The sequence below is a fragment of the Staurois parvus genome, unplaced genomic scaffold (genome assembly GCF_062004578.1).
Source record: "Staurois parvus isolate SC_StPar_1 unplaced genomic scaffold, SC_StPar_1.0 ptg000031l, whole genome shotgun sequence".
In the NCBI taxonomy this organism is placed as follows: Eukaryota; Metazoa; Chordata; class Amphibia; order Anura; family Ranidae; genus Staurois; species Staurois parvus.
Genome location: NW_028317827.1, coordinates 6,118,801 through 6,136,785, shown reverse-complemented (window position 1 = coordinate 6,136,785; position 17,985 = coordinate 6,118,801). Strand labels below are relative to the sequence as shown.

Genomic DNA, 17,985 nt, shown 5'->3' with positions numbered 1-17,985 from the left:
AAAATGAAGAAGAACTTCATCTTTCAGCGTAACAACCCAAAGCATACATCCAAAACAACAAAGGAATGGCTTCACCAGAAGAAGATTAAAGTTTTGGAATGGCCCAGCCAGAGCCCAGACCTGAATCTGATCGAAAATCTGTGAGGTGATCTGAAGAGGGCTGTGCACAGGAGATGCCCTCGCAATCTGACGATTTGGAGTGTTTTTGCAAGGAAGAGTGGGCAAATATTGCCAAGTCAAGATGTGCCATGCTGATAGACTCATACCCAAAAAGACTGAGTGTTGTAATAAAATTAAAAAGTGCTTCAAAAAAGTATTGGTTTAAGGGTGTGCACACTTATGCAACCATATTATTTTAGCTTTTTATTTTTACTTCCCTCCAACTAAAAAGATTTTTAGTAGCAAGAAATATACAGTTAAATTTAAAAAATATTTTGTTTTCTAACTATTTTGGGCAAGTTTTCCGTTGACAATAACAAAAAAAATCAGGAAATATCCATTACCATTTACCACCAAATGAAAGTCCAATTTGTCCTGAACAAAGCAAGGTATAAACCACTTGGATGCACAAAGTAGTTGCAATGATATGTACGGTTTTACTAACACAGGTCAAAGTTGCAAAATTGTGCTTAGGCATCTACATTTGTTTTACTTTTAGGCGCAAAGGGGTTAAGTTATTAATAACCACAGGATTTTAAAGAGTGGGTTGGCTTGCACATTAAGGTACCTAATTCTTTGTATGCAACCTTATGACGTATTTCTAGTTTATTTAAAGTGTGTGCCTAGCCAATGTATTTATTTATTGCGGATAGTAGGGAAGGATTAAAACTCATCAGTTTACTTTTTGCTGGGAGATCTAGAAGGTAAATCTACCTCAGGGATAAAAGCAACAACAAAAACTTGACATACTGGACATTGCATAAAAAGCTTAAAGTAGAACTAATGGCAAAACATTTGTATTTTTTTTATTTTGGCTAGAGTAAGGGAGGGTTATAAACCATGTAATTTTTTGCCATCTCAATCCCAATAGGGAGATTTCCCTTCAATTGCTGTCCCATTGCCAAAACAGGAACTTAGAGGAAATCCCTTCAAAGAAAGTGAAATCCCTGGTTGTCACCAGAACTAGTGTCCTCATTTCACCAGGAACATTTTCCACTATTACTGTTCTGGCGACAACTCAAAATTTGGGATTTTGTTTTACTTTCAGTAATAATAATGGCAAAAAGGACAAATAGAGAGGGTGAATCTCCATAATTGGGGAACAAGACAGCACTAAAAATCTGGCAAGGGTTCTAATCCCTCATCACTTTATCCAAAACTAAAAAAATGTTTGCCTTTAATTATACTTTAATGTACATGATCAAATAAATTATGGATAGCCTGAAAATAAAAAAGCTATATGGCAAAAATCTACCTCACATTTTATAGCAATAAATATTTGACAGGTGTTCTAATCCTTTTAAAAAAAAAAAATAAAAACATTAACAAAATACAAAAAGTTTTGCCTGTACATACATTTTGATATGGACATTTAAAGACACTCCATCGCCTTTCCCAATCAGGGTTCTGGATACCAACAACCGTCTGCTTGCCTAAAAAATAACTGAGAATCAGTTGTAGGTATGCAGTGTCTGCGCTGTGCCCTTCACTACTGCATCATCATGGCCGACACATGATGCACAAAATAGAAAGCTTTTATTAGCTCAAGGGGAAATATCTTTTTTCTTTTTTGGATCTAGATCTGCTTTACTTCATCTTGTTTAAGAGTAACCTATTTCATTTTTTTAAAGCTTCCATGTATTTATCAGCCACAAATATCACACGAACAGCGTGTTATATTAAGCATTTACATGTAAATAGTGCCTAGCAGAAGCCTTTATTAAATGGCTAAAGCAATAGGCTGGTTGATCTGTTCTAGCAATGCTGAAGTGGAAAATTCCCAGCTCACAAAAACTTTTGTGCTGCAGAACATTCTGCCATAGTTTTATGTACAGCGGCTTGTCAACACTGTATTATTTTCATGTCCATCAAACCATTAGCCTAAATCATTTACCATGGGGCTCTCATTTAATCAGTGCCGCTTGATTTACTGGTCCTTTGATAATTGTTTGATACAAAAGGTCCTGTACAAATGACTATTGTGTGGTGTAACACGGTCACATCTCATGTATATAGCGCATTCATCATCCTGCTGCTAACTCCTGAGCTTCCATCACTGTCGCAGGCTGCAGACATACGGCTTTACTGTGCCCAAAACAAACTGGTAAGCAATGAATAATTGGGATGCCTCTGCGTCAGTTCACAAGGAATCACAAAACCACAAATAAACAAAAACTAGACCACTTCAGTCAAAGACAAGCTCAGTCTTTTGTCTCAGATTCCATAATACAATCCTATACCTCTCAGAATTGCACTATTACAAGTTTATGGCCTATTGCAAAGTTCCTCTTGCCCTTTCAAATATAGTGTTTTTTCCTAGGGCTTGTTCACCCCAGGTGCATGGAGCTATGTCAATCTGCATTGATCAATGCAGGCTCAATGCAGACTCAATTGATTTCATATGCCCTGCTCACACCCCAACAATGTGTTGGTGTGCGGTGCATAAAAATTATGCATGTCTATATTTTTATACAGTAAAATGCACAACATGTAACAACGCACAGCAATGTTTGGAAGTATTTTAAGTAACTGTTAATAAAGTTTATTAAAAAAAAAAAAAAAACACAACAGGATGTCCTGTTGCAATGCACACTGACCTGTATGCATCTTATACCACATAGCATGAGCCCGCTGGTGTGCATGGGCCCTTACTGACATTTAATAGACGAGATTTGCAGTACTAGAAAACTGTAGAGTGAGAAGAATGTGGCAAGAGAAGAGCCTAAAACTATATTAGTGACATCTGTAGGGCCCTTTTAGCAGTGCTAGAAACACACTGTTTATTTTTTTAAGACAAATGTCTAATAGTAATATTTAACTATAAATTAATTGTAAGACATTTTCTTAGGGAACTTTATTTGTTGCCTCTGAAAAGATTAAAGGGAAGCCGCCTTTAGATAAACATGCATGTTGACATTGTTGATCTCCACCTGTAAATGCTAGTTGCAGAGACATCATTCTTACCTCCTGGCTTTAAAACAAAGTTACAAACCCAGAATGAACCTGCAGCAATGAAATCAGAATTGCTGATCTACATACTTGTTCAAGGTCATTGTAATGAAGCCAGAGGACCAGACTGGCCATATAGCACAGCATTTCTCAACCTTTTCAACACAGAGAACCCCTTGAAAAAAAACTTTCCAGTCTCAGGAAACCCCTGCCAAAAATTACATGATCTACAACTTGTGATATATTAGTGTGATGCACAGTGGGAAGAATGCTCCTTACACTGTTACGGGGAAGAACTATCCCCTTATAGATAGCTAAAACGTTCAATGGTGTCAGTAGGAAATTATCGGAGAGGCAGAAAAAGCTCACAGCTCAAGCAACCCTTAGCAACCTCTGAAGGAACCCTGATTTAACATCCTATATTATATTTTTATGAGGAGAACAGCAGCCAGTCAAACCTCTTCAGCACTAATAGATCTTCTACATTTAATAAAAAATAGTACCTACCTTTCAATACTGACAACTCCAGTTAAGAGAAGCATGCTGCTAAAGGGGATTGTACAGTGTTATGGATTAAATTAAAGAGTTACTATACCCACGACCCTGCATTTACTATATCTGGTTTCCCACAGTACACATGGAAATGCAATTATTTAAGTAAATATAATCTACTAAATACCTTTTCTGTAGTTTGTAGCAGTCTTGTGACTTCTATCAATGTCCAGCAGAGCACTGGTTAAAGCTTGTAGGAGGAGTTTTTATTCTGCTCTGACTGTCCTATGAGACTGCATAACCCCTGACCCTCTGTCTGGACAGTGCTGCATTGGCCCTGTGCTGATCACATGCACTCTCCCAAAGAAAAAAAAGAAAACTTTAGCAATTTACATTAAACTGAGCATGTGCAGAGTGACTCCTAGAGCTCCGTACTATCAGCAGATGGATTGGGGACTGTGGAAGAAGGGGAGGGTCAGAGAAGACAGGATTAAACAGCCTTTTTACACAATGTGGAGGATTAACCCCTATGTTCCACAGGGAGTATAATAAGCATGCTTTACTGCATATACAGACTGAATTTACTGTTGTGGGTTTAGTAACATTTTAAGGTAGGTTTGTGTCAAGGATATTAATATTAGTTAAGTGCTATGGTCAGGTTGTGTGTTACGTTATAGTCAGGTTAAGCTAATGGGTCATAGTACATGTTGGGGTCTGTTTTACAGTTAGGGACAGTAAAGTATATAGTATTGTACTTTTTTCCCCATACTGAAAACAAACACACTGAGCTTTGCATCAAAAATTAACAATGACCGTTCACATATTTATTTTATGAGTTTGATATTAGGTGAAATATCTGCATTTAACCTTACCTTTTTGAGAAGCTCTAATTTTCAAACCATTCATGGTATGCACCTGGCTGTCTAAATTGCTAATTTATTATTTAACTAATGAACAGTCCCAAATCAGAATCTAGTAAAATACAAGGGTTTCCAGACACCCCTTGAATCTCTCAGAGACAAGTTATGCACACAGAACTTTTTGCAAGAAACAGCTGTCCCACAGAGAAAATGTAAATCCCATATTAAACCTGAATTCTGACTTTAATACAGGTACAATGTTTTATCCATTCCCTTAATTTTACTTGTTGCATGGAAGTGTCCTTTAAGATCATGCCACTTTACAAAGTAATGGTTTTAATTAGACTGCAGCTGTCCTTCAAGTGCACCTGTACTTGAAAGGCCAACAAATGCAGCAGAGAAGAGGTGGAAGGTGTAACAGGTTTTGGTATATTTTTAGTTCCATCATGTTTAAAGCCTACTCTATGCAGCTATACTGTAGGCTTGTCTCGATGGCAAAGAAGCTGTTAACATCATGACAGTAAAGTCTTTATGACCTAAAGAATGATATTATGCAAGAGAGGTAGACCCTGGTACTTGGGGGTGAGTACTAGTTAAAATGGGTGGTTTGACTTGTATGGTGGTTGCTTTTACCAAACTTTCCATTTTATGAATATATGCAATTTGCTATTTCATCAGCTAATTATACAACCATACTAAATCAATAGGTTTTACGGAGGACAATCATTTCAGATTGTAACAGATATTCGTTATTTTGTCACTACTAGTTTTTTTTTTTATGACAGAATAAGAACATTCATCAGAATCTGAAAATCTCATCCTACTTGTATTTACTATTTCAGTGTGCTGCCATACTAAATAGAACTCATGGGATCTAGTTGCCTGAAATATTAAATGAGATAGCAAAGAAACTCACTGTTTCAAAAATCTGCTATGACACTGTTCAATTGCCCAGAAGCCATTTATTTTATCAGATGAATTTAATATTTACTATAGAGACACAAAAAGGTACATTTTAGGATAAAGCTTTTACCAGGTGTGTCTGCATAAACATGCAGGTAAGATCAAAGTGAGCCCATGCATGTCAGTGTAAAGATCTTTCAGCTGTCTGATCTTGCCAACTCTTGTCCTTGAAATTAGGGCATTGGTCAGTAGTTGATAAAATAGCAGTCTATTATTTGAGATATTTTGTTACTATAGATAGTACTAAAAGAAAAGGTTTTCAAGAACAGACAACCTAAGCAGAATACACACCTGAGCCAGTGCGGTAAATTGCAGTCTGGGAACCTTGCCGTAGCTCAATTGTTCCATGGTTTGGATTGCGATAGACTGGACTGTAATATGTCCTACCCTCATATATTGGAGTAATCTGTAAGTCAGGGGATACAGCTGAACGCAGGTCCTGGCCCAACTGGCTATGCTGACTTGCATAAGAGCTTCTCAAGCCTGAAAAAAACACAATTACAAAGCATTAATATATTCCGGATTCTCCTCAGGGTGTTTAATCTTATCCCTCCCTAGTTCATTGGTAGGACGAGTACCAAATTTGCTATTAAGACACCTCCAATCAAGTATGTTTATATTTTTTGGTAGGTGTCGGTAAGCTCAGACACTATCTCATGGTAACTACAATTTTAAAACTCCCTGCCAATTTTAGGCCATAATAAAAGGAGTCACTCTGCTATAGCTGGCTTGCCTAATGGTTTATTCCATACTATGGCATCTTAATTGGGGAAAGGGTGGGGGAGGGATAGCTGGTAAGACCGCATGACTCAACTGTCTAGCAGCTGGACAGACCTGTGAATTTGGGTGAAAGCATCTGGTCTCCCACAAATACAAGGACCTGGAACAAATCCAGTTGCTAACAACTACATCTAAATAACCTGATAAATCTTTTTATGTAATCGCAGTTTAAATGGTTTCTCTGCATTTAGATCTAGTGCATTCATAAAGTATTCAGACCCCCTTCACGTTTTTCAATTTTGTTATGTTGCAACCTGATACAGTTGTTTAAATTAATTTTTTTCTCCTTAATCTATACTTGGCACTCCATAACGACAAAGTAAAAACAGAATTTTAGAAATGTTTGCAAATTTATGAAAAAGGAAAAACTGAAATATTACATTGGCATAAGTATTCAGACCCTTTGCAACAACATTTGAAATTTAGCTCAGGTGCCTCTCGTTTCTCTTGATCATTGCTGAGATTTTTCTACACCTTGATTGGAGTCCATCTATGATAAATTAAATTGATTGGACATGATTTGGAAAGGCACATGCCTCTCTATAAAATGCCTCACAGCTAACAATGTGTACTCGATCAGAACAAAAGCCACGAGGTCAAAGGAACTGCCTGAAGAACTCCGACACAAGGCACAGATCTGGGGAAGGCTACAAAAAAAATATGTCTGTTGCACTGAAGGTCCCCTAGAGCACAGTGGCCTCCATAATTCTCAAATGGAAGAAGTTTGCCACAGCAATTATTCTTCAAGAACTGGTCGCCTGGCCAAACTGAGCAATCGGGGGAGAAGGGCCTTAGAGGGGTGACCAAAAACCCAATGGACACCTTTACTGAGCTCCAGAGATCCTGTGTGGAGATGGGACAAAGTTCCAGAAGGACAATCATCACTGCAGCCCTCCCCTGAATTGGGCTTTATGGCAGAGTGGCTAGACAGAAGCCTCTCAGTGCAAAACACATGAAAGTCTGCTTGGAGTTTGCAAAAAAGCCAATTTAATTTACCAGAGGTGGACACCAATCAAGGTGCAGAAACATCTCAGCAATGATCAAGAGAAATAGGAGGCACTGGAGCTAAATTTCAAGTGTTGTTGCAAAGAGTCTGAATAGTTATGCCAATGTGAGATTTCAGTTTTTCCTTTTTCAAAATTTTGCAAACATATCTAAAATTCTGTTTTCACTTCGTAATTATGGGCTACTGAGAATAGATTAAGGAGAAAAAATGTAATTTAAACAACTGTAGAATCAGGCAGCAGCATAACAACATTGAAAAAGTGAAGAGGGTCTGAAAATTTTCTGAATGCACTGTATAATGGGAAAATACCTTTGTGCGTTCAAAGCAAAGCTGATGTTTAGTTACACTGAAAAGGGAATAGCAACTACAAAAGCTTTGGAAGACTTCATGCACTTTTTTGTAAAAGCAAATAAACTAAGGCAGCCCATAGATGATTCACTGGTTGAACGGAGAGAGAAAAAAAAAAAAAGACGACTCAATTCCCCCATCCACAAATTCGAGGTGGATGGGAAAATCCTCCCACTGCACTTTTGTATTCTGAAAGTGGGGAGACTTACCCACCATCAGAATATACTGATCAGTGCTGGCAGCGCTGATTGAGTGTAAATTTTCCAACATGGCAACTGTACAGAAGTCAACTGGAAGACTGACTTCTGTACAATCACCATGGCCATAGATGGATGGAAATTTGGCCAGTCCTGGCTGAACCGGCCGAATTTTGACCCAGACCAGCTTAAAAGGATGTTTGATCAAGGCAACGTTACAAATCACAGCTGTTCAGGAAATGGATCAGTTACTCAACTTGTAAGTGAAGACTGAAATCCCCTGGATACATATCAAAATGATCAAAGCTTAGGTTGCTATGAAACTGCATTGGTTGTACTGTCTTGTACTGGCAATAATCTACCAACTCCCATTGCTTGCCTCCTCTGGATAACCTGCCCAATCTGGAAGGAGGCAATTCTGGTCTGAGGGTTCAGTATAAATGTTTTATCAGAATCAACCCGAGATCCTGTCATTGTAATAAGCATTCTACTACTACTTGCTCAAATATATCAATCGTAAGCTTTGGTTAGGTAAAATTGTACCGTGAAAGGGCTATAACCTAGAGGTAATAACAGCTTATAACATGTTTAAAATAACAAAAATGAAAAAAAGTTTTAAAAACACTACTTGGTATTGTATGTATGTTAAAACACAAAATAATTAAATACAAAACTGTAGGATGAGATGAATAACGCATCAGAGAATTTACAGAGCAGCAAGGCTTATTTACTTCTGTTGTGTCAGATGTGACATGATGGATTTGTTTCTCCAGGCTTACCCCTTTGGCATAAAAGCAGCATAAACTCTATTCTGCTTCAAGTTAAAATTCTAACAAGTCAAATCAATATGTCAACTGCTAATACTGTTAATTAACACGGCAACTGTGCTTAAAGATGAACATTCGCTATTAGAAAAAAAAAAATACTGGAGCACAATACATGTCCAGATAGCTTACTCTGTCTCTGTAATGATCCGTCATTGTATTTTAGCAGAAAATGCCATATTTACTTTATGCCTTCCTGCATCACTCCCCCTCCCTAAAAAGCACTTGCAGCTCTCCACTTATAACTGAAGCCTCATTCTTACACCTTTGTCTCTTTCCTGAATCTATACAGACCATGCACATGTGCAGAGGACAGGCAGACCTCTACTTGGAGTGCGCCTAGAATGGCTTATCTCAGGGGTAGGCAGCCTTAAACAGTTGGAGATAAGCGCACAGAAGTCACCAACTGTCTGCAGAGTCAATAGTCAAAGACCTCCAAACTTTGTGTGGCCTTCAGATTAGCACAACAGTCCCTAGAGAGCTTTATGGAATGGGTTTCCATGGCTGAGTAGCTGCATCCACGCCTTACATCACCAAGGGCAGTGCAAAGCGTCGGATACAGTGGTGTAAAGCACGCCACTACTGGACTCCAGAGCAGTGGAGAAGTGTTCTCTGGAGTGACGAATCACTCTTGTTTGGCAATCCAATGGACATGTCTGGGTTTGGTGGTTGCCAGGAGAATGGTACTTCCCTGACTGCATTGTGCCAAGTGTAAAGTTTGGTGGAGGGGGGATTATGGGGTTGTTTTTTTAGGGGTTGGGCTTGGGCCCTTAGTTCCAGTGAAGGGAACTCTTAAAGCACCAGCATACCAAGACATTTTGGACAATTTTAATGCTCCCAGCTTTGTGGGAACAATTTGGGGATGGTCCCTTCCTGTTCCCACATGACTGCACACGAGTGTACAGAGCAAGGTCCATAAAGACACGGATGAGCGAATTTGGGGTGGAGGAACTTGACTGGCCTGCACAGAGTCCTGACCTCAACCCAATCGAACACTTTTGGGATGAATTAGAGTGGAGACTGCGAGCCAGGCCTTCTTGTCTAACATAAGTGCTTGACCTCACAAATGAGCTTCTGTGGACAGCCTTCCCAGAAGAGCTGAAGCTGTTATAGCTGCAAAGGGTGGGCCAATTCAATATTGAACCCTACGGACTAAGACTGGGATGCCATGAAAGTTCATATGCGTGTAAAGGCAGACGTCCCAAAACTTTTGGCAACACAGTGTAGTTTGAGGACACAGACTGAGGTGAACCTACAGTATTGTAAAGTCCTACGTTAACTGTCAGTGCTATCTAAACACTTATATTATTCAACTCTCACGACACGTTTCGCTCTTGTGGCTATGAGGAACTTCAGTTTTTACATTCCGATATATTACACTTTCTGTATGTGAAAATATAAAAAGCCTACAATGTGTCTGAATGATTGGCAACAAAAAGTTGTGTGGGTAGAGTAATGCGATAGATATATATATATATATATATATATATATGAAAAATGGAATATACCAGGGCAAGCATTACACCTTTTTGAGCTAGATAAACAATCCATGCCAAAATTGTGGCCGTTAATATGGAGCTACTCGCTCATCTCCCCCCCAAAATCACAACTATAATCGGTGCTCATCTAGCAAGGCTGTCCACAAGCTTTCAGAGTTTTGGGAATATGATCCCATTTGTGAGGTCACATACTGATTGTTGGATGGGGGGGAAGTAGCTCACTACGAGCATTTCAGTTCCTCCCTAAGGTGTTCAGTAGGGTTGAGGTCAGGGCTCTGTGAAGTCCACATAAGGTCCTTCACACCAAAATTATCAAACCATGTCTTTATGGAGAGGGCTTTACCATAACATTTTGGCAATATAGTGTATAGTTCTATACATTCTCTTTAAAAGTTAGGCAAAACGATAGAGTCCAAGCTTCAGTCAGCATACTGCAGTGTGTAAAGCCCCAGACTTTCACTGCAAAACAGAACCCAGGTAATTTTTTTAATATTTTTACAAATTCTGCTTTTGTGAAGTTGTGGAAGCAATGCAGATAATAATGGTAAAAGGTTATTATTTTAAATGCAAGGCTGCCTTTTAAATAGAATGAAAAATAATGAGAGCTTGTCTCCACAGGCATTACAAACTCAATGCCTGCAAACACTATGAAACCATGTCTTACTTTTTTTTTTTTTTTTTTAAGCTTTATTGCGTCACCACCCTTGGGTTGGAACTCTTTAGGAGGCCCAAGTAGTTTGCATTTCACTACAAACATGCTAATACTGTACGTTATATGGCTCCTGACTGCTTCAGCATTATTACCATGCTTATGAGGTTCTTACATTTAAACACCTATTCCTGGCTATCTTGGAGCAAATTATTTCCTCAAGTGAAAATACTATTCATCTAAAAGCAATTACGTTAAAAAATAGAAAGTTGAAATTGGGCAATTTGTTATTGATAATTGCTGTTCCCACCTGGCATGATTTTTCTGATCTGAATTTCAGGATAATTGTTTCATCTAGGGCGAGATGCTATGATTTGAAAATACTGTACATTTTTGCCTGAGGCACAATACTGGTAGGTCGTATGGAATGCAGAATGACATTTTAAGGGAAGGCGCAGAATGCTAACCATCAAGTTTTCTTTAATGTAAGACTACATTTATACTAGTCTCCTGTGTTTTGGCTTATTTTAAACACAGGAAAAATTACCTGAGAGGTAAGGGCAAACTTTGAGCTGCACAGGTCAAGTACTCCTGTTTGCACTTGCGTTTACAAAAGTTTAGATGCGTTCAAAGTATCTAATCTGGCTCTGGACACTCTAAACACAGCTAAAAACTGAATGCACCTAACAGGAGGTAAGCCGTGTAAACGGTACCAATAAAATCATTACATGCATTTATATGTATTTGGAAGAGCATGTATCTCACTGCCCGTGTGATTGAGGCCTAAAAAAAAGCCCTCACACAGAGTAAAACCCAAACATTCCAGATGTACAGGAATACAAATTAGGAGCAAATTGTGCTAATGTTAACTGATTATTTGGAACAGAAACTTTTTCTAAAACTAAAGAACGGTAACCTAAATATATTAAACACTTTATTATTCAGAAGAGAAAGTCCACGCTTACAGTAATGATTGTTGTTCTTTAAAACTGTCCCTTTCCTTCTCTTCTGACTGGTCCTAAAACTTCTGGCACCCCCTTGTTGTTTATCGGTGTCAACTTTAGCCATCCAGCTGCACTTGGCACCCGGCAAGCCACACCAATGCCCCCCCACTTGACAGCAGCACGATTAAACCACTTCTTGGCGTTACAAAGGTTAAAGTGTTACTAAACCCACAACAGTAAAATAAGTTTGTATATGCAGACAAGCATGCTTGTTATACTCACTGTAGAACCTAAGGGGTTAATAATCTGCATTGTATAAAAATGCTGCTTGATCTCCTCTTCTCTGATCCTCCCCTTCTTCCAGTGTCCCCCTCTTATCTCCTGATAAGACTTAGTGTGGAGTCGCTCTGCACATGCTCAGTTTAGTGTGTGTTGCTAAAGAGGTTTTATTTTCTTGGGAGAGTGCATATGATCAGCACAGGGCCAATCAGCACTGTCCAGACAGAGGTCAGAGGTTCTGCATCCTTCTAGAGCAAAATGAAAACTCCTCCTATAAGCTTTAACCAGTTATCAGCTGGACACAGATAGAAGTCACATGACTGCTCTAACTGCTGATGAGAAAAGGTATATAGCAGTTTATATTTACTAAAATAATTGAACTTCCATCCATGCTCTGTGTACTGTGGGAGACCAGATATAGTGAATGCAGGGTCCTGGGTTTAGTAACACTTTAAGGGCAGAAACCGAGGTGCAGAAAAATATCAGAAGTGCTCTGGACTGATGAGTCAAAATTTTAAATATTTGGCTCTAGCAGGAGGCAGTTTGTTCACTGAAGGGCTGGAGTAAAACAATGAGTGTCTGCAGGCAACAGTGAAGCATGGTGGAGGTTCCTTACAAGTTGGGAACTCATTTCTGCACATGGAATTGGAGATTTGGTCAGGATCAATGGTGTCCTCAATGCTGAGAAATACAGGCACATAGTATACTTATCCATCATGCCACACCATGAGGGAGGCATGTGATTGGCCCCAAATTTATTCTGCAGCAGGAAAACAACCCCATACAGTGGGGATCGAAAGTTTGGGCACCCCAGCTAAAAATTTGTATTAATGTGCATAAAGAAGCCAAGGAAAGATGGAAAAATCTCCAAAAGGCATCAAATTACAGATTAGACATTCTTATAATATGTCAACAAAAGTTAGATTTTATTTCCATCATTTACACTTTCAAAATAACAGAAAACCAAAAAATGGCGTCTGCAAAAGTTTGGGCACCCTGCAGAGTTAATATCTTGTACTGCCCCCTTTGGTAAGTATCACAGCTTGTAAACGCTTTTTGTAGCCAGCCAAGAGTCTTTCAATTCTTGTTTGAGGTATCTTTGCCCATTCTTCCTTACAAAAGTCTTCCAGTTCTTTGAGATTTCTGGGCTGTCTGTCACGCACTGCTCTTTTAAGGTCTATCCATAGATTTTCAATTATGTTGAGGTCAGGAGATTGTGAAGGCCATGGCAAAACCTACAGTTTACGCCTCTTGATGTAATCCCCCGTGGATATCGAGGTGTGTTTAGGATCATTATCCATTTGTAGAAGCCATCCTCTCTTTAACTTCAGCTTTTTCACAGATGGCATCAAGTTACCATCCAAAATTTGCTGAAATTTTATTGAATCCATTTTTCCTTCTACTCGTGAGATGTTCCCTGTGCCACTGGCTGCAACACAACCCCAAAGCATGATTGATCCAACCCCATGCTTAACAGTTGGACAGAGGTTCTTTTCATTAAATTCTGTGCCCCTTCTTCTCCAAACGTACCTTTGCTCATTCCGGCCAAAAAGTTCAATTTTAACCTCATCGGTCCACAGAACTTGTTTCCAAAATGCATCAGGCTTGTCTAGATGTTCATTTGCAAAGTTCAAACGATGATTTTTGTGGTGAGGATGTAGAAGAGGTTTTCTTCTGATGACTCTTCCATGAAGACCATATTTGTACAAGTATCTCTTTATAGTGGAATAGTGTACCACAACTCCAGTGTCTGCCAGATCTTTCTGGAGGGATCGCGCAGTCAAACATGGGTTTTCAATTGTTTTTCTCACAATCCTGTGAGCTGTTCTGTCTGATATTTTTCTTGGTCTTCCAGATGTTGCTTTAACTTCCACTGTTCCTGATGACTGCCATTTCTTAAGTACATTCCGAACAGAGGATATTGACATCTGAAAACGCTTTGCTATCTTCTTATAGCCTTCTCCAGCTTTGTGAGCGTCAACTATTTTCAGTTTCCGTTTTCTAGACAACTGCTTAGAAGAACCCATGGTGCTGATTGTTGGGGCAAGGTCAGATGAGTCTGGGCATTTAAAACCTTTGAGACTGACATCACCTGGTCTTCCCAGACGATGATTGAGAACAATCCATGACACTGGCAGGTCTCAGCTTGGCAAAGGGGGCAGTGCATGCTATAAATTCTGCAGGGTGCCCAAACTTTTGCAGACACCATTTTTTTGTTTTCTGTTATTTTGAAAGTGTAAATGATGGAAATAAAATCTAACTTTTGTTGACATATTATAAGAATGTCTAATCTGTAATTTGATGCCTTTTTGGAGATTTTTCCATCTTTCCTTGGCTTCTTTATGCAAATTAATAAACTTTTTTAGCTGGGGTTCCCAAACTTTCGATCCCCACTGTACATACAGCCAAAGTCATCAAGAACCATCTTCAGCATAAAGAACAAGGAGTCGTGGAAGTGATGATTTAGCCACCACAGGGCCCTGATCTCAACATCGAGTCTGTTGAGGATTACATGAAGAGACAAAAGGATTTGAGGCAGCCTACATCCACAGAAGATCTGTGGCTAGTTCTCCAAGATGTTTGGAACAACATACCTGCTGAGTAAGCTCAAAAACTGTGTGCAAATGTACCAAGAAATATTGTTGCGGTTATAAAGGCAAAGGGTGGTCACGCCAAATATTAATTTGATTTTCTCTTGTGTTCATTTACTCTCCATTTTGGTAATTGATAAAAAATAAACTATTAACGCTTCTATTTCTGAAAGCATTCTTAATTTACAGCATTTTACACAACTGCCTAAAACTTTTATACAGTACTATATACTGTATATATTCACATTCTCCCGTCTTGTACTTCAAAGACTCGCCACTTTAAGGCTCAGCATCAGTCCTTTCTGCTCATTTAACTCAGTTCATGTGGGCCCAGGATGCCACGGAGATCTCAGGCCGCCCAGGACTCACACCACAACCATGAAGAGCACTGTATTTATATCAAACACACACTGCAACTACAGAAAATATCAAAATTGCTGTAGCTACTGTGTTAAAGTAAAAAATCCCAATCAATTTACTTTGAATAAACTTAGTGCAGTCAGACACAGAAAGATGATTGTATAGCTCCAAGAACTGCAGTTACTTGCAATATGATTCATTGTAACCCTACCTTTTAGGCCCCTTTCACACAAAGGGTCTAATCAGGTCAAACTTTTCTTTTTCAGGTGGACCTGATCGGACCCCTCCATCCACCCCTATGGATTGACGTGTGTACACGGACTCACGTCTGCCTACCTCCAATTTGATTTGGTCCACGAATCAGATATATTCAGATGTAAAAGGACAGTGGAGTCAGTTTACACCCAGTCACCCAAAGAGCAGAGCGGGCTGTGTCTGTTTGGACACGGACCACTTTGCTTCCCTGCTGATCAAATCAGAGTCTGTCCCATGTGAAAGGGCCCTTATGCTGCAAATTGTGCCATGAATGGTGAGTTCAGAAGTAGCGCTTGAACCATAGAACATGCATAGAATGCTGCAGTTCTTTTGAGTTTCAAATTCAGCTAAAGGCATTTAGCAGATATGGAAACTAGCAGTCTAAAACAAATGCAAGGATAAAAATTATAGCTTCTCATCAGGTAGGTTGTGTCTCTTGTACAACTTTTAGATGTATTGTTTTATATATTTTCTTGCACTAACCTGTAAGACTGTCTGGCCGTGAAGGTACCATTCTTTCATAGATATCATATGACTGATATTGGTCTATTTCATTCAGGTTCCTCTGCAAAGTTCCCATATGCTGTGGTACCGCTGTCATTCCTGGACGTTTTGGCGAAGATGATGATCCAATAGGAGCTTGGGACAATGAGCCCACTCTGTTCTGTGTATCTGATAATGTTAGTGGAGAACCGACTCTGACAGTAGTGCCCAAGGTTTGGTAAGATGAGGACATGCTAGAGGGGTTGGAGTTTTGCCGCGTAGTGACTGACCCAATCCTTCGTACACCTGTTGGGGAGTTGGCCCTGCGCACTGTGTAGGGAGAACCAGCTCTCTGAGAAGGCAACGTTGTAGAAGTGTAGGTATTGGCGGTGGGAAGTGGCCGTGAATCTGTAACAGATGGTGAGCCATAACCACTCCCAAGAGAAGTTCTCACTGAGCCTCTAGATGGAGATACTCCAGACCCAATGACGTAAGAAGGTGACTGTGACCTTGAAGGAACAGAACTCACTCTCCGAACTGCTCGATTGGCTGCCATTGCATTTGACGGCTTTAAGAAAAACATCATAAAAACAAAACATTTAAAAGCAGAAACAAACCACCATAAACTATTTAGAGTTCTGTTTTATACTTCAGTACAGTTCTCAAGCTATGCTTGTGTTATGGGATATTGTCTCACAGAGTTACTAATTAGCTCTGCTTTGATTGACTACTTTGCTCCTGATCTTCAGAGGTCTGTTCATCTCATGATTCTCTGTTCTTGCAATTGAATGTTAGTATATAACCATAAACTGTGTGGTTAAAAGCTAAATTGAGCCTTTGAGGGTTAGCATATGGCCCACAAACAATTTGAGAAATCTCTGAGCCAATATTGCTTCCTGTTTCATTTCGCTCCAAAAATAAAAACTGCTAACTTTTTTTTCTTCCTTTTTTTGATAAATCTGGGGAAAGGATCATGTTGAATGTGCTAACACATTTATATGGACTTGACTAACAAATAAAGCCAGACCCTGACTAACACTTTCTGAAGTATAACCAAAAGCAAAACATTTTTTTGTTTTAGTTTTAGATATGGGACAGGAAACGAAAGTAAATCTGACTGGGGTTATAATCCTCCCTGAAAAACATTTTGCCCATGGTTAGAACAGAGCTTTGTTTTCCCTTGTGGGGTAAAGGTTTTAGATAAATACACTGTAGTTAACCCTTATCAGTGTTAATTTATTTGTTTCAGCCTTCTAACTGCCACTTTTGTCTCTACTGCTTTGTCTGGTAAAGGAAGTTGAAAAATACCACTTACTGGCAGAATCAACAGGTGAAAATAAAAAGAAATACACGGCAAAAGAAAACGAATGCAGTCATCACATCTATGAATTAATAAGCTGCAATATAATTATAATTTAAAGCGGTATTAAATCCAAAAACAAAAATTAAAGTCTTCAGGCTGGTCATAATGCCACAGATCCTTCCTCTTCTTCTCTGGCTGTGGCAATCCTCACCCCTTGACAGAGCATGGTTTACATTGCGAGGTGTGAGCATAATGCTTTCAAGAACTGCTGTCCAAGGCCAGTGTGATGTACATTCTCAGTGCTCAAAGGAAGTTGACTGGATGGCACTGAATGTCTTTGACTCTTGAAGAGGAACGATGCTGGATCACAGAGTAATGGGTCTGCATGGGACAACTCCATTGAGGAGGTAGGTATTGGAGCTGAGGATCTCAGTGAAAGCTGCTTTTTCATTCGTACAGCTGATGGGCATTTTTAATTGACGCAAAAGGTTAGAGTTTGCCTTTGGAGCAGTAGCTGCAAGTACTACTAGCCATAAAAAGTAGGTAATAGGTACTGCTTCTGGTTTCATAAACTACTATTAATAATTGGCTTGTTTGTGAATTTTTTGGTGAGCAAAAAAAAACAAACAAAAAAACAAAACAAATTCTGTGAGCAAATCTCCCCTAAGGCCTCCCTATACACTGCGAGAATTTCAACATAAAAAAAAACCAGATCAAATCTGATTCATTGTATGGATATAAAAAGTTTACACACCCTTGTTAAAATGTCTGTGATGTGAAAAAATTAAACAAAGATAAATCATTTCAGAACTTTTTCTACCTTTAACTGCTTGCTGTCCAGCCACTGTAGAAAAACGGCCACAAGGTGGCATTGCTGGGCACAATCACGTTTTAAAATGTCATTTTGCAAAACAAGTAGGGGGCGCGTGCCTGCCCTACCCATCTCACCGATCGCGGCAGCGGGTGTTAATCACCGAGTCCTGACTGGTCATTTCCTTGCCGGCAAACAGTGACACAGAGCACAGCTGCATTGTTTACAATGCG

General features: G+C 39.3%; 1 protein-coding gene across 8 annotated transcripts in view; it reads right to left on the bottom strand.

Annotated features, from left to right (window-relative positions):
- PKP4 (plakophilin 4) overlaps positions 1-17,985 on the bottom strand; it is a 437,166-nt gene that overhangs the window by 121,921 nt on the left and 297,260 nt on the right. For 6 of the 8 annotated variants that reach the window (XM_089659730.1, XM_089659733.1, XM_089659732.1 and 3 more), the window contains 2 exons: positions 15,639-16,206; positions 5,715-5,906 (listed from right to left, as the gene is read on the bottom strand). In XM_089659730.1, the coding sequence (XP_089515856.1) occupies positions 5,715-5,906; positions 15,639-16,206 (760 nt within the window). The remainder of the gene's footprint in view (positions 1-5,714; positions 5,907-15,638; positions 16,207-17,985) is intronic. The other 2 variants (XM_089659734.1, XM_089659735.1) reach the window with 1 other exon arrangement.